General features: G+C 38.1%; 3 protein-coding genes and 1 long non-coding RNA gene across 4 annotated transcripts in view; all 4 read left to right on the top strand.

Moving 5' to 3' along the window:
- Window positions 1-1,185: 1,185 nt before the first annotated feature.
- On the top strand, window positions 1,186-2,864 carry LOC138591200 (E3 ubiquitin ligase TRAF3IP2-like). The gene is made up of 7 exons (XM_069661719.1): window positions 1,186-1,319; window positions 1,438-1,637; window positions 1,978-2,066; window positions 2,157-2,225; window positions 2,297-2,401; window positions 2,488-2,562; window positions 2,694-2,864. Exons 1-7 carry the CDS (start codon window positions 1,186-1,188, stop codon window positions 2,862-2,864), a joined length of 843 nt encoding a protein of 280 aa, XP_069517820.1.
- A 1,288-nt stretch (window positions 2,865-4,152) lies between these two features.
- LOC138591199 (uncharacterized) lies at window positions 4,153-10,684 on the top strand. Its single transcript, XM_069661718.1, has 10 exons — window positions 4,153-4,535; window positions 6,671-6,853; window positions 6,940-7,023; window positions 7,112-7,216; window positions 7,484-7,639; window positions 7,835-7,978; window positions 8,105-8,248; window positions 9,927-10,070; window positions 10,239-10,358; window positions 10,503-10,684. The coding sequence occupies exons 1-10, from the start codon at window positions 4,526-4,528 to the stop codon at window positions 10,682-10,684; spliced, it is 1,272 nt and encodes a 423-aa protein (XP_069517819.1). The 5' UTR covers window positions 4,153-4,525.
- Window positions 10,685-10,716: 32 nt separating this feature from the next.
- LOC138591658 (uncharacterized) lies at window positions 10,717-11,074 on the top strand. Its single transcript, XR_011308082.1, has 3 exons — window positions 10,717-10,763; window positions 10,869-10,916; window positions 11,017-11,074. It is a non-coding gene; the product is annotated as an uncharacterized lncRNA (long non-coding RNA).
- Window positions 11,075-11,802: 728 nt separating this feature from the next.
- The window catches only part of LOC138591196 (trichohyalin), a 30,776-nt gene continuing 19,771 nt past the window's right edge, over window positions 11,803-22,807 (top strand). Inside the window, exons 1-23 of the mRNA XM_069661712.1 lie at window positions 11,803-12,022; window positions 12,109-13,773; window positions 15,213-17,624; window positions 18,218-18,313; window positions 18,550-18,645; window positions 18,859-18,909; window positions 19,175-19,237; window positions 19,565-19,606; window positions 19,888-19,935; window positions 20,039-20,107; window positions 20,185-20,232; window positions 20,316-20,363; window positions 20,440-20,481; window positions 20,565-20,633; window positions 20,873-20,920; window positions 21,321-21,371; window positions 21,470-21,508; window positions 21,697-21,747; window positions 21,889-21,927; window positions 22,113-22,166; window positions 22,307-22,345; window positions 22,531-22,581; window positions 22,722-22,760. Of these exons, the coding sequence (XP_069517813.1) occupies window positions 11,872-12,022; window positions 12,109-13,773; window positions 15,213-17,624; window positions 18,218-18,313; window positions 18,550-18,645; window positions 18,859-18,909; window positions 19,175-19,237; window positions 19,565-19,606; window positions 19,888-19,935; window positions 20,039-20,107; window positions 20,185-20,232; window positions 20,316-20,363; window positions 20,440-20,481; window positions 20,565-20,633; window positions 20,873-20,920; window positions 21,321-21,371; window positions 21,470-21,508; window positions 21,697-21,747; window positions 21,889-21,927; window positions 22,113-22,166; window positions 22,307-22,345; window positions 22,531-22,581; window positions 22,722-22,760 (5,311 nt within the window). The 5' untranslated portion in view covers window positions 11,803-11,871. The remainder of the gene's footprint in view (window positions 12,023-12,108; window positions 13,774-15,212; window positions 17,625-18,217; window positions 18,314-18,549; window positions 18,646-18,858; window positions 18,910-19,174; window positions 19,238-19,564; window positions 19,607-19,887; window positions 19,936-20,038; window positions 20,108-20,184; window positions 20,233-20,315; window positions 20,364-20,439; window positions 20,482-20,564; window positions 20,634-20,872; window positions 20,921-21,320; window positions 21,372-21,469; window positions 21,509-21,696; window positions 21,748-21,888; window positions 21,928-22,112; window positions 22,167-22,306; window positions 22,346-22,530; window positions 22,582-22,721; window positions 22,761-22,807) is intronic.

Below are 22,807 nucleotides of genomic sequence, written 5' to 3'. Positions count from 1 at the left end.
GTCTATTATTAGCAGGACCTGACCTTGTTAAGATGAAGAAATCTGAAGTACCACACCATAATAAGCCAGCAAATTCCCTTCCGCTTTTGCCCCCCGAGGTCACCGTAAACCAAGTATATCATGCTAACCCACATCACGGTAGGGTCACGCCAGCCTGCTACATGGATGCAGATTATTTCCGTCCACGAGGAGTTGAACAAGTGAACCAGCAGTTTAGGAGTCGTCCTGCTTGTGCTGCACGGAGCAGAGAGCTGATGCAGCACAGAGAGCCAGGAAGCGGAGGAGCGACTCCTGCGAGAATACATCTCCATCATCCACTTCCTGACGGATGCTGTCGTCCTGCAGAGACCCGTGGGAGCGACACGAGAGGAGAGTGCGGCTGTTGTGGAAGAATAGTGCCTGCGATTAAAGACACAACTAGGTGACGGAGGAAAAGCTTCATGTTAGTTGAAGAATGGAAATTAATTTTGATCATTTTAAAGATGTATTTGAGATTAAGTGATTATTTTGCGTGTTCAGGGGGCAGGATGAATACAGCTCCCAGCCACAGAGTGATGAAGAGGATCTGGAGCCTCCTTTGCCGCTTAGATCTGATGAAGAGTTGCAACACTGCGGCCCCTTTCTACCTCCTCAACACTACACGCACAACTATGGTAAGGACACTTCTGTCAAGATGCAGCAGTGTAAAAATACTCTGACATGTGTAAATGTGTGTAGGATGAACTCTGTCAGAATTTGATTATATATTGTTTGATAATTATAACTGATAAAATACATTTCAGCAAGACTTAAGGTTGTAGTAGGTTGAGATGGAGAAGCGCTATTAGGTATACTGCTTTCACAGTGATGCAGTGGTTAGTGCCGTCGCCTCACAGCTCAAAGGTTCATAGTTCAAATCCTGGTTCGGATGAAGAGGGCGTACATGCATGGTTCAAATTCTTCCTCTCACAGTCTTAAGACATTCTCATTAGGTTAATTGGTGACTCTGAAATTGCCTATGTGAGTGTGAGCATGAAAGGTTACCTGTTCTACGTCTCATCCCTGTGATTGACTGGTGATCAGTTCAAGGTGTAACCCCGCCTCTCTCCTCTCGGGGCATTTTTTGCCTCATAACTGAACAAATTTCCATCACGTGCAGTAACAAGTGATTTGTTTTTTACTATATCCACAGAGCCTCATCATACCATGGATGTGAGGTATTATCAGTCTGCAGGAGAGAGGCAGTATAACTTCAATCCAGCCCACAGATTCCCACTACAGCCTTATCACTACTCAGCTCCATGGCACCACAGAAGACCCTGTGATGACCCCCAAAACTGGTAGGAAAAAAACCCAAAAAACATACAATGTTTAAGAAAAATGCAGCAAACCAGGTCTCTTTTTTTGCATATTGCACAAACATATCATACTTCAGAGCTGTTTGTCTTTCTGCTTCAGGCCCAGAGGTCAGGATCACTTCCTGAACGACAGCCTGGATCAGGGAGCCGTCTCTGTAAACGTGCCTCAGTTCTCCGTCCCCCCTGTGGAGGGCGTGTCGCAGGTCAGCGTGATGAACCTGAGCTCAGCGGGAGCAGCGGAGGCGTCCGGCTCACACCCACACGAGAAAAGGAGAACCATCAGTCTGCCGGAGGAGTGCCGTGAGTGAACTTTATTCTGAAGGAAGGTGCTCATGTTTTGACGGTCTATTAAGTAACTTATATTTGAACACAATTATCCCTGTGAGCTGAAGAGATTGTGTAATACACTTAATGACAAAGGTGGCAATTACGCGATTGTCATTAAGTTAGAGCAGGAATCAGGGTGTGTAATTAATGTATGTTGACTTTATGAACCTGCTGGGCCTGTTTAGGGGCCTGGTGAAATATACCAAATTATATGTACTGTATAAGGGATACATTCAGGGGTTTCTTATGTTGATTTTGCAGGATGATAGCAGAGTTTGTCCACTAAAGACTTTTTTATCTCCTCTCTCCTTAGGAAACATTTTTATAACTTATTCTTCGGACGTTTCTTCAGAGATCGTCCCCTTTGTAGACTTCCTTACAAAACAAGGCTTTCGACCAGCAGTAAGCTACTTCCTCTTCACTCAAAATTCATAAAACATCCTCCTGTAATCATCTGAATGTTCACTTTTATCCCTGAATTTCATTTTGCAGATTGACATATTTGATAACCCCATCAGACGCATGGATATCCACAAGTGGAAGGACAGTTACCTAAAAGATGTAGGTGAAAACTAGAGCTAATGTCTTTGCAAGCAGTATTAAATGTGTCTAAAATGTGTTTTCTTTTACAGCCATCGACCCTGATCATCATCGCCATCAGTCCAAAGTATAAGGAGGACATTGAAGGATCTGTAGTGGACAGTCACAGTCTAGACACTAAATACATTCACTCCATGGTGAGAACGTGTTTGCTTTTTGTGTAATTGTGACATAATTCTGAAAGAATATTTTACTAATAAAAGTTTAAATCCAATTTTTGTAGATGCAGACTGAGTTCATTCAGCAAGGCAGCTTGAATTTCAGATTCATACCAGTCCTCTTCCTCAACGCATCACAGGTCAGAAAAGTTTTATATAGAAAATAAATGTCTCACTCCAATTTGCAGCTTCTCATATTCCCCCACTCTTATCTTCTGACATTTCTGTCCCTTAATAAACTTTGGTCTTTTGTCTAAACATGTAAATTCAGAAGCACGTCCCAACATGGCTCCTGAACACGCGCGTGTACCGCTGGCCGCAGGACACTGAGGATTTGTTGCTGCGGCTTCTCAGGGAGGAGAGGTTTGTTCCTCCTCCTGTACCCATGGAGCTTACCCTCATCATCAGGCCTGTGGCAACCAGCTCTGCAGCTACACTGTGAAAACAATAGACTGTGTACTTTAGGTGCAGCCAATGGTAAAAACATACCACTGTTAATACATGCAGCAGCTTGTGTATTTTAAAATATTTGCATTGAGCCAGTCTATGTAGCCTAATACTTGTGTATCTAATGTAGACCTAAGGGTGTTTTTGAGATGTTTTAAATAAAGTTTTTTTTAACTGTGTATAGGTATACTCGGCATATCGCAATTCAAGCTTGTGGTGTAGTTCCTGTCGTGGACAGTTGTGCTGTTTGTTGCTCTGGCCAACACTTTAATCCAAAATCAAATATCTCAACAACTATTGGATGAATTGTTTTGAAAAATGTCTACTGACTGACTCGTGTTCATGGAGGAAGAATCCCAACGACTTTGGTGACACTTTTCATCTAGCACCGCCGTAAGGTTAAACATTTTCCTCTTGTAGTTTTTGCTTAGTGCTAACTCGCAAATGTTAGCATGCTAACACTGTAAACTAATAAGTGAACATGCTAACAATTTACATGCTAAGCTTAATATTGCCATTGTTGGTATGTTAGCGTTTAGATATTAGCATTACGTTAAAAGCGCTACTGTACAGCCTGCAACACTGCTAGCATGCTTGTAGACAGTTTTTTTTAGCCTTTTCCTTTCAATTATTTTACATTTTATTTAATTAACTTGTAAACCGTTTTCTGACTGTCTCATACACAGTCCACACAGCACATGAGCAGCAGTTCAAGTAGTTGCAGGTTGCTTAAAGGGTCACAAGATGGCGCTGTTTTACAGCACATGCGGGACTCTCTCTTTTTATAATTTAATGGTGAGGTAGTTTGTAAATTTGGAAACATGTTTGTTTTGAAGCTGCACCAAATGAAATGATGGGTAACAGAAATACCCTGGAAAAAATAAAGCACATAAGCTCCAGTGAAAGTGTGAGGCTACAAATGAGCCAGTAATGTTTGTGCTGCTTCTGGATAGTGACAATTTTGAAGTATATTAAGGTTTTCTCACAGTGTTGTCCATTTCTCATCTTGGCCGCCTGATTTGTTCCAGTTTAGTGGGCAGATTAAAGCGGACTGCCCAGTGCAGTCAACTGATCTCACACACACCCCTTCAACCGCCAAAAAAGGCCTGTCAGAGCGGCTGGTGTGCAGAGCCCCAGCTAAGAATAACCCGGACCTTCTGGGGGATAAAGTTACCTTGAAGCCCCCCTTTGCTGTGCTCTGACCTATACCCATGTGAGGCACCAATAACACTGGGAGGGATTTTCTATCCGTTCCCCTCCGCTCTGCCCAGCCTTGTGCTTAGCTTGGCTCTTTCCTTCCCCCCCTGCGCTGCTTTCTTTTGCCCCACCGTCCCCAGACCCCCCTCTGCAAAGCTGCCGCTCTGGCAGCTCCAAATTCACCAGCACCTGTAAATCTTACACTTTAGTTTGGATTTTCCTTTTTTTTTTTTAATCTTGGGGAGATTCAACCTGTGGATTAGATGGTCCAGGACACAAGACAGTGATCACCAAGTGGAAATGGAATAATTTTTAAAATCTGGAACTTTTTTTTTTTTAACAACTGAGAAGTGGATGCTGTTTGGATTCATACTGAAGCTGTGATTTTCCATCCACTTCTGCATGAGGAGGCTCTGCCCCCAACTTAAAGGATAATACCTGAAGTCACTCCATATCACCATGGCTGAAGGTACACTGTTACACCTGCATCACCACTGATATTCACAACATGTACGGATGACATTTAAATTTACTGTATATATAAGGCGGAATAATCTATGTTAAAGGCATGGAAGTGTTTTAATAGGGACTGGATCCTCTTAGGAAAATGTGTTGAAAGTTGGGGGCTATAAATACAGGATATCATGTAGCCTGAGTATTAGTATACTCTCCTGTGACAGACATGGCTGCTGCTGAGGGTGACCACTGGTTTGCCTGATTATATAATTTAACCTCCTCTGAAAAGTACTATTTTGAAGCCAAATGTTTTGTCTGCTTTAGAACTGGAAATATTTTCCGGCAGTTTTCCTGGAGAATCAGCACAAATTTGTGGTGAAACACTGACACCGCCTGTCCGTCCTGCACAATTCACTAAAGGGATTATTTTTTCATAACCAAGCGTTTGTATAGGAGGAAGTGAATCATGAGTCTGGTATGCCCACAGTTCATTTACAGTTTGAAGGTGTCTCTAACAACTTGGCAAGTGGGTCCATGTTGGAAATTTCAGCAGTGTTGCTTCACTCTGTCACTCGATGATGGCGAGGATGTCATTAAATGCCAGCACAAGAATTTTCCGCTGTATTAAGGAGGGAATCAAACGCAAACACATCAACAGATGATTCTGTGTTTTCTGATCTTTAATCTGTCAAAATGTTACAGACACCTCAGATGAGATATAATAATCAGTTCATCTAATTTTGCACTGTGTGAGGTTTAAATTGTTTGTCAGGAAAGGAAATATGTTTCACCTGTTTACAACTTGCTGCTGTGTTAAAGTTCTAGCAAGCATTAAGTTGATTTCAGAAGTGTACATTGTTGATATTGGTGGATATTCTAATTTTTGTTGTTTACAATATAATAGCTTAAAAGGATTCAAAGTTGGGTTTTTTTAAGATGGTTTTATGTTATCAATTACTGAACCACCTTTAAAACCTTTTATCTTTTACGATAAGCAATATGATTTTACATGAACATGAGTTTAATGTTGAAGCAAGAAGTAGTTTTTTTACTAGAGAGATTTCTGTTAGGGATGCATGATATTATCGCCACGTTATCGGCCGATATTGGCTTAAAAATGAACTATCGATATCCGCCGATATAATTAACTGATAAAATAATGGGCTGCTGCATACTTGATTACCATCTCAAGACCCGTTACCCCGACCGAACAAATGTGATAAGAGTATCACCATTTTACTGTACGCTAATTCCAATACAGAAGAGAATTGATGATTTCTGCAATTAGGTGTGCGGGGAAAAATTATTGGTAATCGGCTAAATGAGTTGTAAAATATCGGCATATCGAATATTGGCAAAAAATCCAATATCGTGCATCCCTAATTTCTGTTATTGGAGCGTTTTCAGGAGTTTGTTTTTTTTCACAGCCAACATAGAATAACATTTTTCATTTTTTCAGTTTGCGCCTCCTGGCAGATAAACCATGACATTTTGACACATATCTCTGGCAATTCTACGTTGTTGTCACACATAAATGTTGATGTCTAAATAAATGTGCAATGATCTTACAGTACAGTATGTCCCGAATTTCCCCTCTGGGGATCAATAAAGTGTTATCTTTTATTGGCCTTGCTGATTCATGGGCCAGGTTGTAGTATTTTCCAAAAAGGTACATACGAACATCTACGTCTTTTGAAGGTGAAGGGAATGAAGAAACATTAAAAAAGAGCAAAAGAAACCCTGCATGTGACACGTGTTTCCAGTACTACGGAAACCCATTTGCACCAATCAGGCTATGAGATGCTAAGTCATTACATTGAGAAATCTTCTCATTAGTTTTTGCACCAGTTTCTCTCAGTTGGGATAAACCATTGTTTTGAGATACTAAGTCATTACTTGAAGGAAAGGATTGATTATAAAGAATTACATTTACTTTTTTCTATCATCACAATGGCGGACGTTGACTTCCATACAATGCACTTACTGTATGAATGTAGCCTCCTTGATATTGTGATTAATGTTAACCTGCATGCCTCTGTACAAAGCTATGTAAAGTGGTAAAATTTACTGATAAAAGTGAAGCAGAAGCAATAGTTATACAGAACCTTCTTCTCAGAGTGACTTCAGTATCTGTTTTTTCAAATGAAGGAGCGAAACCGGCCGGTGGGACCAATGGAGCAGCACAGGCGAGCTCTATCAAGTCCAAAGGTCTGGGGCTTCTCGGGAAGCTGAAGATGTCTGCGGAGCTGCTGATCGCCCTGGCTGCTCTGCTGTCCTGGGTGGTGGTGGGTGTGGTGATGTTTGACTTTGTGGAGTACAAGGCAGTCCCTGGTACGTGGCAATACCTAAAAAAATACTTGTGATTTCAATCATCGGGTGTGCGTTTTTTATTATGCTGTGTTTGTTATTATTCTCAGACATTCAGCAAATCATGACGGACCCTGTGCAAGCTGTAAACGACGCTGTAGATGAAGTATCCAGTCTGCTTAATAAGTTTCAAGGTAAAAATGAGCGATAACATGCATGACATACCTTCTCTGTAGTGCTGAAGCAAGTATTGTAATATGTGACTCTTTTCTGTTTCCATAGAATGCGCACCTGATTTAAGTGACCCCATGTCCGCTGCTACGTATGCTGCTGAGGAAATAGCGGAAGCAAAAGATGGATTCGTTCGCCATTTTTCTGATGAGGAAGGTATGAACGCACTCAACACATCAACATTTAGCATACGGACGCAGAGAATGGCCCTGGTTGCCATTACTTTTTTAAACGTTTGTAATTCCTTTGATGAATTATCTTATGTTGAGTAATCTGCCATTTGTTTTAACCCTTAATCTCAAGAAAACAATCAGATCCAGATAACTTCATTAAAAAATATAAATGCAAGCATGGCTGCTCTGGCCTTCCGTACATATATGTGATGTACCTATGCCCCTAATAGTTCCCCTCCTGAACCCACAGGAAACTTCTACCTCAGCTATGTTGACCCCGTGGTTATTGGAAGACGAGCTTTCCATTCAACTAATGACTTCATGTGTGGAGTGTTGGGCTCCTTCAGGGACACGCTGTGTGCTATTGTGGATACCGTATTGGATACTATACTAGATATAAATAAAGGTATGTATTGAATTATTCTGACTAAAGAAATAGTCCTTCTTCTGTTTAATTCACAACCAAATAACATGATAATTACCCAAATAACCTGAGTGAAAAATACTTATTTATTAAATCAAGTAAAAACTGTACTTTATTTATTCTTGTTTGGTTATTAATAAATTAAAACTTCCCTCACAAATGTCCTTGTTTTCTCAGGAAAAACTGACCTTAGCTACGTAGACCCTGTGGTCATAGGCAGAAGTGCCTTCAGTGTTACTAATGAGTTCATGAGTGGAGTGGGGGGCTACATCCAGGATGTGCTCTGTGCCATCCTGGACACTATTCTGGATGTAGTGAAAGGTAGCTACTCTCCTCTTTTAACATAATCTGTAACCTCTTAACATCCTAAATATAATCTATTTAACACAGCATTTATTTAAGATTTTATATTTTCTTTCTTTATACTTATTTGTTTGTTTTTCTCAGGGAGCACTGACATCAGCTTCATGGACCCTGTGCTTATTGGCAGAAATGCCTTCAGTGCAACGAATGACACTGTGAGTGGAATAGTTGGATATGTCCAGGATGTGCTCTGTGCCATTTTAGACAGCGTGCTGGATATAACAAAAGGTACCTGATTCTTTTGTTTAACCTTGTATTGACTGTGTTGCAATGTACGGAAGCCCTAAGTGGACATGCATCAATACATTTTACTTCCTCAGTTTTCACGTGATGGCGACTAATTTCCAGTTGTTTTATTGAGACCTCAACTTATTTTTCTTGTTATCTTGAGATAATAAAGCTTGTTTATGATTATAACGGATTCGTTTATCTCGTTATCTCGAGATAATAAAGCTTTTTTTCTCGTGATAACGGATTCATTTATCTCATTATCTCAAGATAACAAAGCTTGTTTACGATTATAACGGATTAATTTATCTCATTATCTCAAGATAACAAAGCTTGTTTATGATTATAACGGATTCATTTATCTCATTATCTCAAGATAACAAAGCTTGTTTACGATTATAACGGATTAATTTATCTCGTTATCGAGATAATAAAGCTTGTTTACGATTATAACGGATAAATTTATCTCATTATCTCAAGATAACAAAGCTTGTTTACAATTATAACGGATTAATTTATCTCGTTATCGAGATAACAAAGCTTGTTTACGATTATAACGGATTAATTTATCTCATTATCTCAAGATAACAAAGCTTGTTTATGATTATAACGGATTAATTTATCTCATTATCTCAAGATAACAAATCTTGTTTACGATTATAACGGATTAATTTATCTCGTTATCGAGATAATAAAGCTTGTTTACGATTATAACGGATTAATTTATCTCATTACCTCGAGATAAAGCTTTTTTTCTCGTGATAACGGATCGTTTATCTCATTATCTTGAGATAATAAAGCTTGTTTTCTTGTGATAACGGATTATTTAATTTATTATCTCAAGATAACAAAGCTTGTTTACGATTATAACAGATTGATTTATCTCGTTATCTTGAGATAACAAAGCTTGTTTATGATTATAACGGATTTGTTTATCTCGTTATCTTGAGATAACAAAGCTTGTTTATGATTATAACGGATTTGTTTATCTCGTTATCTTGAGATAACAAAGCTTGTTTATGATTATAACGGATTTGTTTATCTCGTTATCTTGAGATAACAAAGCTTGTTTTCTCGCGTTAGCGGATTCATTTATCTCATTATCTCAAGATAATAAAGCTTGTTTATGATTATAACGGATTTGTTTATCTCGTTATCTCGAGATAATAAAGCTTTTTTTCTCGTGATAACGGATTCATTTATCTCATTATCTCAAGATAACAAAGCTTGTTTACGATTGTAACGCATTAATTTATCTCATTACCTCAAGATAAAGCTTTTTTTCTCGTGATAATAATCAACTGGAAATTACTCATTATCACGGGAAAATGGAGTAAATAAAAAGTACGGATGCATGTCCGTTTTGGGCCTCCGTAGAAATGGTTATATTATTATAATGTGTATGTCCTTATTTATTGCCTGAAACTGTTTCTAAATCAATATTATCACTCAAAAACCTCAGTAACAGAAGCTAAAATAAAGCTAACCTTTATGTTAGCCTGCGTTTGTTATGGGTTTTTAACCTACTTTTGTCTTTGCAGTGAAAATAATGGCCACTACCTTTACCTACTGGTCTTTAACTCTCTTTTCAAATACCTGTAGAACTAATGATTAATTGATCTGTTGAACAAAGCCACTTACTGGACCTTTTTGCATGAATGTATGTTGTTTTTCTCAGAGACCACTGACGTTAGCTTCATTGATCCCGTGGTTATTGGCAGAAGTGTCTTCACTGTTATTAATGACTTTGTGAGTGGAGTAGCAGGATACATCCAGGATGTGCTCTGTGCAATCTTGGATGTAATACTGGACACAGCAACAGGTACATTATCTGCTGTGGGCTTTAACCTGGGTGATTTTGGTGCAGAAGAATTAACACAGAACTAGGATAGAAATAAGTAAAAGACTTAAATAGAACAAGATACAAAAAAAGGCAAAAATATGTACAGGTGTAATTAAAAGATTTCACTGTCACTTTTCTGCTGAACAGATATACAGGATGCTGTGGGATTCAGCCCCATGTCAGCTCTGAAGAGAACAGCAGAAATCATCACAGAGCAGATAAACATGCTCATGAGCTACTTCTCCACCATGCTGTTTGGGGAACAAGGTCTGTTTTAACATATAATGACCTATAGTTAACATATCTGCCACATTATCAGAGGCTGTGATTATTCCTACTCACCTCTAAACTAATCATACAAAGTAATGAATATTTATGTTAATTTTACTTTGTTGTGTGCTGATATTTCAGGGATCGTGCCCGAAGTGTCCGTTGACCCCATGAAAGTTGTCGAAGACACCTTGTTGGAGTTCTCAGACAAGAAAGATTTGTTCATGGCCTACATGGCGAGCATGCTTGGCGCTGACCAAGGTACGCTTGTTAACTCAGAAGCTTCAAAACTCCCACAAACAGAAAATATCCCGACAACCTGATGTGCGCTTACGGTATTTTCTTCTCTTGTTTTAGGCGAACCTGTTGCACCACCAGTTGTGAATATTGTCACTGAAAAAGGTTTCACTTTTATTATAGTTGAAATACACCTAAAAGCATCTTACTAACCTATGACTGCCATTTACACACCATTTGCACAACATGTCTTTTCTTCTCTTTGTTTAGGTGAACCTAAAGTGTCCCCATCTGATATAAACTTGGTACAAAGGAAAGGTAAGTAATAATATTTGTTCTACTTTTTCTTGCTGTAACTCTAAAAATCATTTTTTTAACTGAAGCTAATTTTCATTCCTTCTTCTTTTTTGAAATGTAGGCGAGTTTCTGCCCCCTCTTGAAAAAGGTAAGAAAACGCAACCCTACATTAAAGAAATGCACTTTATTTTGAAAAGGTGTGATGTGTGTTGCCAGCAAATTATTGCCTTTCATGCACGGTCGTGTTGGTTTTTGTTTATTTTACCCCTTTGTACGTTTTACGTTTGGTGTAATACAACAAGCCTGAAGTACGACAAAACTGTGTGTCAGTCTTCTTTCAATAAACTCTACTTTGTACTTGTTAAATACAGCATGAAAGAATATAGGTGATAACCAGGGTTTACCTTCATTGTTAAGGGGATGTATTGTTGTATTTGGTGACTGCATACCTCTGTTTTTCAAACTGACCCTTTGATGGATGATTTTGCATTTCATGTGTTTTGCCAATAAATTGGTTTTGTTCCACTTGACATTTTTCTCTTGTGTGTGCGATACATTTTTATTCCCGTGTTAAAATGAGCATGAACATTTGTCTTTAATATGTGTCCTTTGGAGTTGCATTCCTCTTGTGTCTTCTCCTGCATTGTCCAAGCATCTATTGACATTACCGTCTTACCAACATCTGTGACGTACTGTACGTGTGAATGTATCTGGATTGTTTCTACTGGTGTGCTTTTGTATGAAACATTTTTTCTCTGTATGGAATCATGCAAGTATACACCACATGTTTCAAAAGTTAGCCTTCTGAGGGTGGTTGTATTTAAGGGGCATCAATGTTGACACTTCAGTGATACCTTATTTAAACTGGGAAAGGCATTAACTGTGACATGTGGTGTGCACTATATGAAGTTGCGAATGTCATTGGTCCCATTTGTAGCTGCATTTTGAGGTAAAATCCCAAAGATGTGAAGGTCAGATGAGGCAGATCACATGGGTTGATGATGCAGTTTCAGAGATCATCGAAGCTGCTCCTGCTGCAGAGTTAGGTGGAGCCGCAGAATCAAAGATGGAGGAGGAGACTGAAGCTGCCAGTGAAGCAGATGTGAAAGAGGCAGAAGAAGATGATGGTATTCACACGTTTCTTTTTTAGTCACATTCATTTGGATAAAAGATCTTTAACAGGAACTAAATTCTTTACTATCACAATCACTAGCGAAACATGTCGAAGAAACAGATCAGGACACAACACTGGAAGATGAAGGAATCCTCGATGTTGACAGCATGGAGGAAAAGAAGGAGGCAGAAGAGGAGATAAAGGAAGATGAGGAGGCTGTACATGTGGAGGAAGAGGAGAAAAGGGAGGATGAGGAAGATGATGATGAAGGTGTTGGTACTGAAGAGGAGGACGAGCTAATATCAGAAGATGATGCGGAGGAACAAGTAGAGGTAGATATTACAGCAGGGGAGGTCGAGGAAGAGGAGGAGCCAAAAACAGAAGAGGAGGCCGTAAAAGATGAGGAGGAGGAGGAGAAGGTAACTGAAGCCGAAGAAGTTTTGTTAGAGGTAGAAAAGGAGGAGGAAAGAATAACAGAAGAAGAGGTGTTAGAAGTCGAGGAGGAGGAGGAGGAGGAGGAGGAGACCAAAGCTGAGGAAGTCTTGGTCGAGGAGGAGGAGGAGGAGACCAAAGCTGAGGAAGTCTTGGTAGAGGAAGAGGAGGAAACCAAAGCAGAAGTTTTGGTAGAGGAGGACGAGGAAGAAGAGGAGGAGGAGGCGGAGGAGGAGGAAACCAAAGCAGAAGTTTTGGTAGAGGTAGAGGAGGAGGAGGAGGAGGAGGAGGAGGAGGAGGAAACCAAAGCAGAAATTTTGGTAGATGAGGAGGAGGAGGAGGAGGAAGAGGAAACCAAAGCAGAAGTTTTGTTAGAGGAGGAGGAGGAGGAGGAGGAGGAGGAGGAGGAGGAAACCAAAGCAGAAGTTTTGTTAGAGGAGGAGGAGGAGGAGGAGGAGGAAACCAAAGCAGAAATTTTGGTAGATGAGGAGGAGGAGGAGGAGGAAGAGGAAACCAAAGCAGAAGTTTTGTTAGAGGAGGAGGAGGAGGAGGAGGAAACCAAAGCAGAAGTTTTGTTAGAGGAGGAGGAGGAGGAGGAGGAGGAAACCAAAGCAGAAGTTTTGTTAGAGGAGGAGGAGGAGGAGGAAACCAAAGCAGAAGTTTTGGTAGAGGAGGAGGAGGAGGAGGAGGACGAAACTAAAGCAGAAGTTTTAGTAGAGGAGCAGGAGGAGGAGGAAACCAAAGCAGAGGTTTTGTTAGAGGAGGAGGAGGAGGAGACCAAAGCAGATGTTTTGCTAGAGGAAGAAAAGGCAGAGGAGGAAACAGAGGCAGAAGAAGAAGCGATTGAAGATAAAGATCTTCTTGTTGATGAAGACAAAGAAATAACTGACCCTGATGTCAAAGATGAGCTTTTTATAACTGATCAGGACGATGAAGAGTTAGACCTTGTTGATTATGAGGCTTTAGAGGAGGAGGAGGAGGAGGAGGAGGAAGGAGGAGAAAAACAGGATGAAGTGGAGACTGAGGTGGGGGTGGAGGATCATAAAGAAGATGAAGAGAAAGAGCCATCAGTTCAACAACTTGATCTTGAAATCCTGTCAGCTGAAAAACTCTATAATGCCAGTGCAGAACCTGAATCTGAGGACGATGAAGAAGAAGAAACAGTTCACGACTTAGACGAATACTCCGACATCATCGACGATCACGACGAAAACAACAACAACAGCGAAAGCGGGAAAACTGAACTGAAACGAAAGCGGAAGGTTCATATTCCATTTGAGCGGATCCGAAGAGTCGGATCCAGAGCCGAACGTCTCCGCAAGCGTGAGAAAGGTACAAAAGTCTTCCTATAATCATCCTAATGTTTTTTCATTACCATGTAATGAAAATGACTGTGGTGGTAAGTGAGCGTTAATAATAATACATTAAATCTAAATTTGTGTGAATATTTATCATCTTTACATTTTCTTCTGTATAAAACTAAAATGGTTTAAGTTGTCTGTACACTAATGGGTGCATTGCCTTAAATATCCTGTATAGGTTACTGACTGTTAAGACCTTGTAACCTGAAAAACGAGCTAGCAAAGTATGCATGGACAATGCATGCCTCTATTGACATGATTTTCCTCAAGCTTCAACAAGTTCTTTCTGTAATGTTCTCAACCTCCTCTTCTTACATCTGTACAAAGAGATACAAGCAATTCAAGTTTTATAAGCTCAGGATAAATCCAAAATTTTCCTTAAATTTAGCTAGGAAACCCTGACTCATCTTTAGCTGTGTTGCTCATGGGGGATGCTAGTAGTGCCAACACGTGTCTTTGCATTGACTATACTGTAGCGTATAGTGAGACTGGACATAACAAGGTCAAGTTTTATTTAGATCGCAAACTAATCTTGACTTAGGTGTGAATAGCTGCACGGGAAAGAGGATCCTGGGACTACCACGCCAGTGAACTCCTTTAACTGTGCTCTTTTCTTTTTGATGACTCAGAAAAGATGAATCTATTTTGCATAGTGATAATTGTGTACTTAAGTGTCCCTGCTCTAAAACGAACAGTCATCAGTGAGCCATTACAGCTAGATGGAGCTAACAGGTTGACATATTTATAGGTCCCTCCATAAGGACATGAAATGATGTACTCTATGATCTTTCTTGTACGGTAAATTAACATTAAACACTGCAGTGTTTCTCTACATGTATATGATTGAATTAACAATTTAACACCAGAGCTTGTGGTTTGTTTTTAACTAGGTTTTAATGCTGTAGAGCTTACTCAGCAAGCATGATCATCTGATATAATGACAATGTTCTTTCTTCCAATTATTATCTTTAAATGTGTTGATTATTATTTAGGGAAACCAACAATCTACTTATGGAGTGAACACACTGAAGTTTGTCAATGAAGATATTGTTTAAAGACATATAAGCAAATGTTACTGAAAAGGACAAGAAAAAAAGAGAGAGGAGCAAACTTTAGGAAACCATAAAGATCAAACTAAAAGAACAAAAGCCAAGGGAGACCAAGATATTGAAATATATATATATATATTGAAAATGCATTTTTAAATATTGAAAAAACTGCTGGCAGACTGCATTTATTTGTTTAACTGTGTTATAAATGTATAGTTTAGCACACATTGCTAAATTTGTAAAACTGAGGTATACCACTAGTTGGTGTGTGTCAGGGGATACTTTGTCCAGCTCTAAGACTGCCTCATTTTAGGTTTATCAGAAACATTCAATAAACTGTCACTTACATGTTTGCTTTTAGAAGAAGAGCCTCGAATGAAAGAGGAACTAATACCTTCTAAAGATAAAAAAGAGGCAAAGACACCGTCCAAAGAAGAAAAGGAAGTAAAGAAACCATCTAAAGAAGAGAAGGAGATAAAGAAGCCAACCAAGGTGCAGAAAGAAGTCAAGAAACCTCTCAAAGAAGAGAAAGAAGTTAAGAAACCACCTAAAGAAGAGAAAGAAATCAAGAAACCTCTCAAAGAAGAGAAAGAAATCAAGAAACCATCAAAGGAAGAGAAAGAAGTCAAGAAACCCCTCAAAAAAGAGAAAGAAGTCAAGAAACCACCTAAAGAAAAGAAAGAAGTAAAGAAACCATCCAAGGAAGAGAAAGAAGTCAAGAAACCACTCAAAAAAGAGAAAGAAGTCAAGAAACCACCTAAAGAAAAGAAAGAAATCAAGAAACCTCTCAAAGAAGAGAAAGAAGTCAAGAAACCATCAAAAGAAGAAAAAGAAGTCAAGAAACCTCTAAAAGAAGAAAAAGAAGTCAAGAAACCACCCAAAGAAGAAAAGGAAGCCAAGAAACCTCTAAAAGAAGAGAAAGAAGTCAAAAAAACATCCGAAGAAGAAAAAGAAGTCAAGAAACCTCTAAAAGAAGAGAAAGAAGTCAAGAAACCACCCAAAGAAGAAAAAGAAGTCAAGAAACCTCTCAAAGAAGACAAAGAAGTCAAGAAACCATCAAAAGAAGAAAAAGAAGTCAAGAAACCTCTCAAAGAAGAAAAAGAGGTCAAGAAACCTCTCAAAGAAGAAAAAGAGGTCAAGAAACCATCCAAGGAAGAGAAAGAAGTCAAGAAACTTCTCAAAGAAGAGAAAGAAGTCAAGAAACTTCTCAAAGAAGAGAAAGAAGTCAAGAAACCCTCAAAGGAAGAAAAAGAAGTCAAGAAACCATCCAAAGAAGAGAAAGAGGTCAAGAAACCATCCAAGAAAGAGAAAGAAGTCAAGAAACTTCTCAAAGAAGAGAAAGAAGTCAAGAAACTTCTCAAAGAAGAGAAAGAAGTCAAGAAACCCTCAAAGGAAGAAAAAGAAGTCAAGAAACCATCCAAAGAAGAGAAAGAAGTCAAGAAACCATCCAAAGAAGACAAAGAAGTCAAGAAACCTCTCAAAGAAGTCAAGAAACCATCCAAAGAAGACAAAGAAGTAAAGAAACCATCCAAGGAAGAGAGAGAAGTCAAGAAACCTCTCAAAGAAAAGAAAGAAGTCAAGGAACCATCCAAAGAAGAGAAAGAAGTCAAGAAACCATCCATGAAAGACAAAGAAGACAAGAAACCTCCTAAAGAAGAGAAAGAAGTCAAGAAACCATCCAAAGAAGACAAAGAAGTCAAGAAATCTCTCAAAGAAGTCAAGGAACCATCCAAAGAATTGAAAGAAGTCAAGAAACCATCCAAAGAAGACAAAGAAGTCAAGAAACCTCTCAAAGAAGTCAAGAAACCATCCAAAGAAGAGAAAGAAGTCAAGAAACCATCCAAAGAAGACAAAGAAGTCAAGAAACCTCTCAAAGAAGTCAAGGAACCATCCAAAGAAGAGAAAGAAGTCAAGAAACCATCCAAAGAAGACAAAGAAGTCAAGAAACCTCTCAAAGAAGTCAAGAAACCATCCAAAGAAGACAAAGAAGTCAAGAAACCATCCAAAGAAGAGAAAGAAGTCAAGGAACCATCCAAAGAAGAGAAAGAAGTCAAGAAACCATCCAAAGAAGACAAAGAAGTCAAGAAACCTCTCAAAGAAGTCAAGAAACCATCCAAAGAAGACAAAGCAGTCAAGAAACCATCCAAAGAAGACAAAGAAGTCAAGAAACCTCTCAAAGAAGTCAAGAAACCATCCAAAGAAGAGAAAGAAGTCAAGAAACCATCCAAAGAAGACAAAGAAGTCAAGAAACCTCTCAAAGAAGTCAAGGAACCATCCAAAGAAGAGAAAGAAGTCAAGAAACCATCCAAAGAAGAGAAAGAAGTCAAGAAGCCATCCAAAGAAGACAAAGAAGTCAAGGAACCATCCAAAGAAGTAAAGAAACTAACTAAAGAAGAGGAAGTCAAGACACCACGTAAAGAAAAGAAAGAAGACAAAGAATCTCTCAAAGAAGAGAAGGACGTCAAGAAACCTTCAAAAGAAGAGAAAGATGTCAAGAAACCTCTCAAAGAAAAGAAAGATGTTAAGAAGCCCTCTAAAGAAAAGAAGGCTATGACGCCATCAAAGAAAAAACAGGAGGTGAAAAAGCATCTCCAAGAAGACAAAGAAAACATAATGCCTCTTAAAGAACAACAAGAACCAAGGAAGCCCTCAAAAGAGGCCAAAGAAGTTAAAAAGCCTCCCAAAGAGGAACCAACAAAATCTAATGAAGAGAAAGAAATCAAGAAGTCTCTTAGAGACAAAGAACCGGCCAAGAAGAGAGACAATAAGACAGGTATCCAAATCCATTGACTTTGCTACAGCACAAATTTAGTGTAATAGAGAGTCTACAGTCATGCTAGCAGATCCGTGCGGCTATACTACACAGTGGCGTGCTTACATCATAATGCTAGCATGCTCACAATGACGACGCTAGCATGTAAAATGTTCATCATATTTCAAATCTTTAGCTTGTTGGCCTGCTAACATTTGTTCATTAGCACCTAACAACGTTTAGCAAGTGGGCTTATGGGATTAATAAAAAAGTTTTCCAGGTATTTGACCATAAATCAAAATATAACTGTAGTTTGGATCTGATGATGCCACCAGATGAAAGGTCAGTAGATGAGATTTATTCATTGTGGGGCATGCATTTCTGTACCAAATATTCTGGCAATCCACCAATATATTGCGCCAATACATTTATTAATTGTTGAGATATTTCAGTCTGGACCAAAGTTGCAGACTGACATTGCCATAGAGCATGGATCATATGCAATATGCAACTGAACAGATAGCTGACAGATTTCCTTTGTTCCAAGAAGGGTATATTTTTTTCCTCTGTATAATTATGTGAAAGTTTTCATCGGCTTTGCCTTTATATTTCAGACGCTGGAGCCAAAAAGGCTGTAAGAGGGATTAGAGTTGTCAAGAAGGCGGCTGTGTCTGTCATGAAGAAGGAACATCTTAATGTCACAAAAGCAGGTGGGACAAGACACTACGTACAATAGCAGTGACATTTTATTCTTGTGGTTCGTACTTGATGAATACACTAACTCCCAGAAGTATATTATTGGTAACAGCTTAAAAAAAAACAATGTTTACATCAATTGTATTATTTTTTGAAAGTATTGCTGTTATAACGATTGTACCACATGTATTTTCAGCGACATGGCAATATACCAATGTTATGCTGTAATGCCTTCTGTTGTGCATTTCAGCTGATGAACCCAAGAGGGCAGTAAAGTTGCTGAAAGCTGTGAAGAAGCACATCGCTCCTGTCCTGAAAAAGGAACATCTTAATGTTACAAAAACAGGTAACTAGCATAATATTGTTTAAGATCATAAACAATCAGTAAATCTTTAAAATATCTGAAATCAAAAGGAATGTGTCCACCTTAACCAAGTGTTGTATTTTTCAAAAACACAGTCTATTAGAATTAGAATTTGCATAGAGCGCTACTACTGCATATTTAATGTGAAGCTATGATGAGCTAATGAATTACATTTTAAATGTTCTCCAACCGTAGAGGCTCCTGAAGGTCCTAAGGTGAAGGCCAAAGCAGAACCTGCAAAAAAGGGTATGGACCTTTTACATGACATTCACATCGTAGTTACGTATTAATTTTCAATCCATTTACAACATCTAATTATTTTCGATTCTGCATACCTTGATACCTCATCAATCCTAATCAACCAACTCAAATATCTAGTTAGATATTTTGTATCTGACATTTAATGTGTAAAACTAAATTAGATAAGGGCATTTGAATAAAACATATAATATAATTTAGACTCAACTTTGTATACATCTGAAATGTCCCTTTGATGTCATTTTTCCCCCAGTTGCAGCTCTTAAGGAACCCAAAAAGGAACCAAAGCAAAAAGTCAAACCACCTGTAAAACCAGGTAATACAAAGACACAACTTTTAAAGGATATTAACTGTATCAATCAGGGTAGAAACTGCTCTCTGTATAATGCAATGTAATACAACTGCATCTCAAACTACTGATCTATTAGAACCTTTATGAAGGTAAGATGTATTGCAAGGCTGAAGTATTAGATCGCATTAGTTTTAGCCTTTAGCCAGTTGGCCGTTTAAACCTGCAGCTGAGACTATTTCAAAGAAAGGCATTCAAGAACGACTAAAAACTACTCCTAAGAAAATAATTTTCTAAAATTTTGTTGCAAGGCAAAGCTGCTTTAAATGTGTGTCCTATTTCTTTTATACACAGAACTTCCAAAGGAAAAAGCCAAAGCAGCTCCTGCTAAGAAAGGTAACACAAAAATGATATGTTTATAGGTCGAAACATCTGAACACCAAAGAGAAAATTGATTATTGTTTATTTTTTCTATTATTATTAATCTTAAGTAATCTTTTATTTTCTATTTTTTAGTCGTATTTTTATACTTGAAAGGTCTTCATGTTAAAGCGGTGTCAATGTTTCATGTATGCTCAATTCAGTCTTTAAAGATTCATAAAAAAGAGAAGTACAAAAAAAGAGCAAAATGACTGGTTGTCACAGTTAAAGTAAAACATTGTTCTTTTGACACACAGAAGCTGCTTCTCCTAAAGAAAAGGCCAAACCAGTCGTCTTAAAGAAAGGTAACGTGGTTCATGTTATAACTAACATAAGTACATCAGACAAACTACATCATGAACTGCAATTCATCTTAATACTGTTTCTGTGTTTTACTTCTGCTCACAGAACAAGCAGGCACAGCCAGGAATGCCACTGTGGTGAAACACAGAGTCAAAATAGTGCCAATGAAAATAGGTATGTCCTTTGGTTTATAATAATAATATCACTACTTTAGTCAATGATCCAAAGTAAACACTGTTTTTTTTTCTTAGAAGTGAAGCCTCCAAAAGAGAAAGTCAAAGCCGTCTCTGCAAAGAGAAGTATGACAAGTATTTGAAAGATGGTTCAGGACAACATGAGGTTTAGGTTTGCTCTCTGAACATGTAATATGTTTTTTTTTCAGCTGCTGAGGTTTCGAAACAGAAGCCCAAAGCAGTTCTGACAAAAAGAGGTGAGTCTTTATATTTAGCTTCATCATTCAAATGTGACGTGATCTAGAATAATGTACCTGAAATGTGTTTACACAGAACCTGCTCCACTCAAGACTAAACCAGCCGCAGCAGTCAAAGGTAAGAAGACAAAAAACATTTATATTCATTTTTTATAATAATGGAGAAAGATTTTCTCACTCTTTTCCCCCGTGTTCTTACAGAGGCAGAAGTATCACACAAGAATGTCTCATTGACGAAGGAGAAGGTCAAGGTTGTGCCACTGAAGAAAGGTAAGTCTGTCTGTTATAGGCTCACTTTTATATACTTATTATCCTTACAACATCAGTGTGCTTTAATTATTCAAACTGTTAACAAGCTAAGTATCCATTTATAGTCTGCAAAAAAAAACAATTACTTGCTACTTTCCATTAAATGTTTTATTCATCTGTTATACACACACACACACACACACACACACACACACACACACACACTCAAACCATTTCTGTGTAACATTTTGTCTTCATAGTGCCTGTAACTCCAAAAGACAAAGTGAAACCAGCAGCAACTAAGAAAGGTAGTCACAACCTTTTAACCAGTTTATCATCAAATCATTCCTTATTTTATTTCAGTATTTTAAATGTTATATTTCATTCTAATGGGTTTGATTCTTAACCGAATTTTGCCTCTGAGGATCAATAAAGTATCTTAAACTGTTTATCGTCTGGAGGCTTGCATTTAAAAACTAACTGGGCTATAAGATCATGAACATATATAAATTATATGCAAATAACTTTTTTATTTATTTATTATTTATGTGATTTTGACATTACCTACCTGTTATTTTTCAATTTGAGTCTGCTTATTATTCATCAGTTTGTAGTCTGGAAGCTTTAATTATGTGACAGGGTGTGTTCTACTATGTTTTTTTTCTACTATGTTGTCTACTATGACTCTGTTGTTATTATTTGCTTTAGTAGCCGCGGTTCTTAAGGAGAGGAAGGCCGAGCCAGTGACACCAGCAAAGGGTACGTTTTTTTCCTTGTTCCTTATTTTTAATCAGATTCAACTTTTTTCACCCATGACTGTATAATGTACATTAGAATAAATTAAGCCTGTTTTATAGCTCCTGTTATCAAAGCCAAACCTGCTGAAAAGAAGAAAGGTACGCAGCAGACGTGTGTCTCTGTCTCTGATTTAGTGGCATTAACATGTCGTTGCTGATGAAATGCTTGTGTTGTGTTAGTACAATTTAGATGGCTTGAATCCATAAGTTAACTAAGCTTTAATAATATGAACAAAAAGTGCTGTAAATGGCCAACTTGACTGACTTTATGTTACCATTTTCTTTAGAAGCTGAGGTTGTCAAGGAGAAGAAGGCCGAGCCAGTGACACCTGTAAAAGGTTTGTTTTTCTGTAATGTTTTCACTGACTTCACAGTTTATTTTATTTTTATAGACTGTATTATAGTTTATATATTATATATATTAAAGAATATAGTCTTCTCATGGTCATTAGAATTAATAGGACCATGTGTTTCTTTAGTTCCTGTTATCAAAGCAAAACCTGCTGAAAAGAAGAAAGGTATGCAGCAGACGTGTGTCTCTGTTGTGATTTAGTAGCATTAACGTGGCTGCTGATGAAATGCTTGTGTTGTGTTAGTACAATTTAGATGGCTTGAATCCATAAGTTAACTAAGCTATAATAATGTGAAGAAACACTGCTGTAAATGGCCGTTTGACTGACTTCTTTATCATCATTTTCTTTAGAAGCTGAGGTTGTCAAGGAGAAGAAGAAGGCGGAGCCAGTGACACCTGTAAAAGGTTTGTTTTCACTTATTTCAAAAATGTTTGCCTCTATTTTATTTTTATAGATTGCATTGTAATGTATTATATATTATGTATATTAAAGAATATAGTTATGTCATGGTCATTAGAATTAATAGGGCCATGTATTTCTTTAGCTCCTGTTATCAAAGCAAAACCTGCTGAGAAGAAGAAAGGTACGCAGCAGACGTGTGTCTCTGTTGGGATTTAGTGGCTGTTAACATGTGGCTGTTGATGAAAGGCTTGCCTTAATACAATTTAGATGGCCTGAATCCATAAGTTAACTAAGTTATAAAAATGTGAACCAAAAGTGCTGTAAATGGCCAACTTCACTGACTTTTCTTGTTATCGTTTTCTTTAGAAGCTGAGGTTGTCAAGGAGAAGAAGGCCAAGTCAGTGACTCCTGCAAAAGGTTTGTTTTCACTTATTTCACAATGTTTTGCCTCTATTTTATTTTTATGGATTCAAATTTACTATATATCATATTATGTATATTATAGATAATAGTTTTGTCGTGGTCATTAGAATTAATAGGGCTGTGTATTTCTGTAGCTCCTGTTATCAAAGCAAAACCTGCTGAGAAGAAGAAAGGTACGTAACATGTGGCTGCTGATGAAATGCTTGTGTTGTGTTGGTAA

Source organism: Semicossyphus pulcher, unplaced genomic scaffold (genome assembly GCF_022749685.1).
Source record: "Semicossyphus pulcher isolate SPU_LCO1_2020_fin unplaced genomic scaffold, fSemPul1.0.p SCAF_14, whole genome shotgun sequence".
Taxonomy (NCBI): domain Eukaryota; kingdom Metazoa; phylum Chordata; class Actinopteri; order Labriformes; family Labridae; genus Semicossyphus; species Semicossyphus pulcher.
This window is presented reverse-complemented; position numbering and strand designations above follow the sequence as displayed.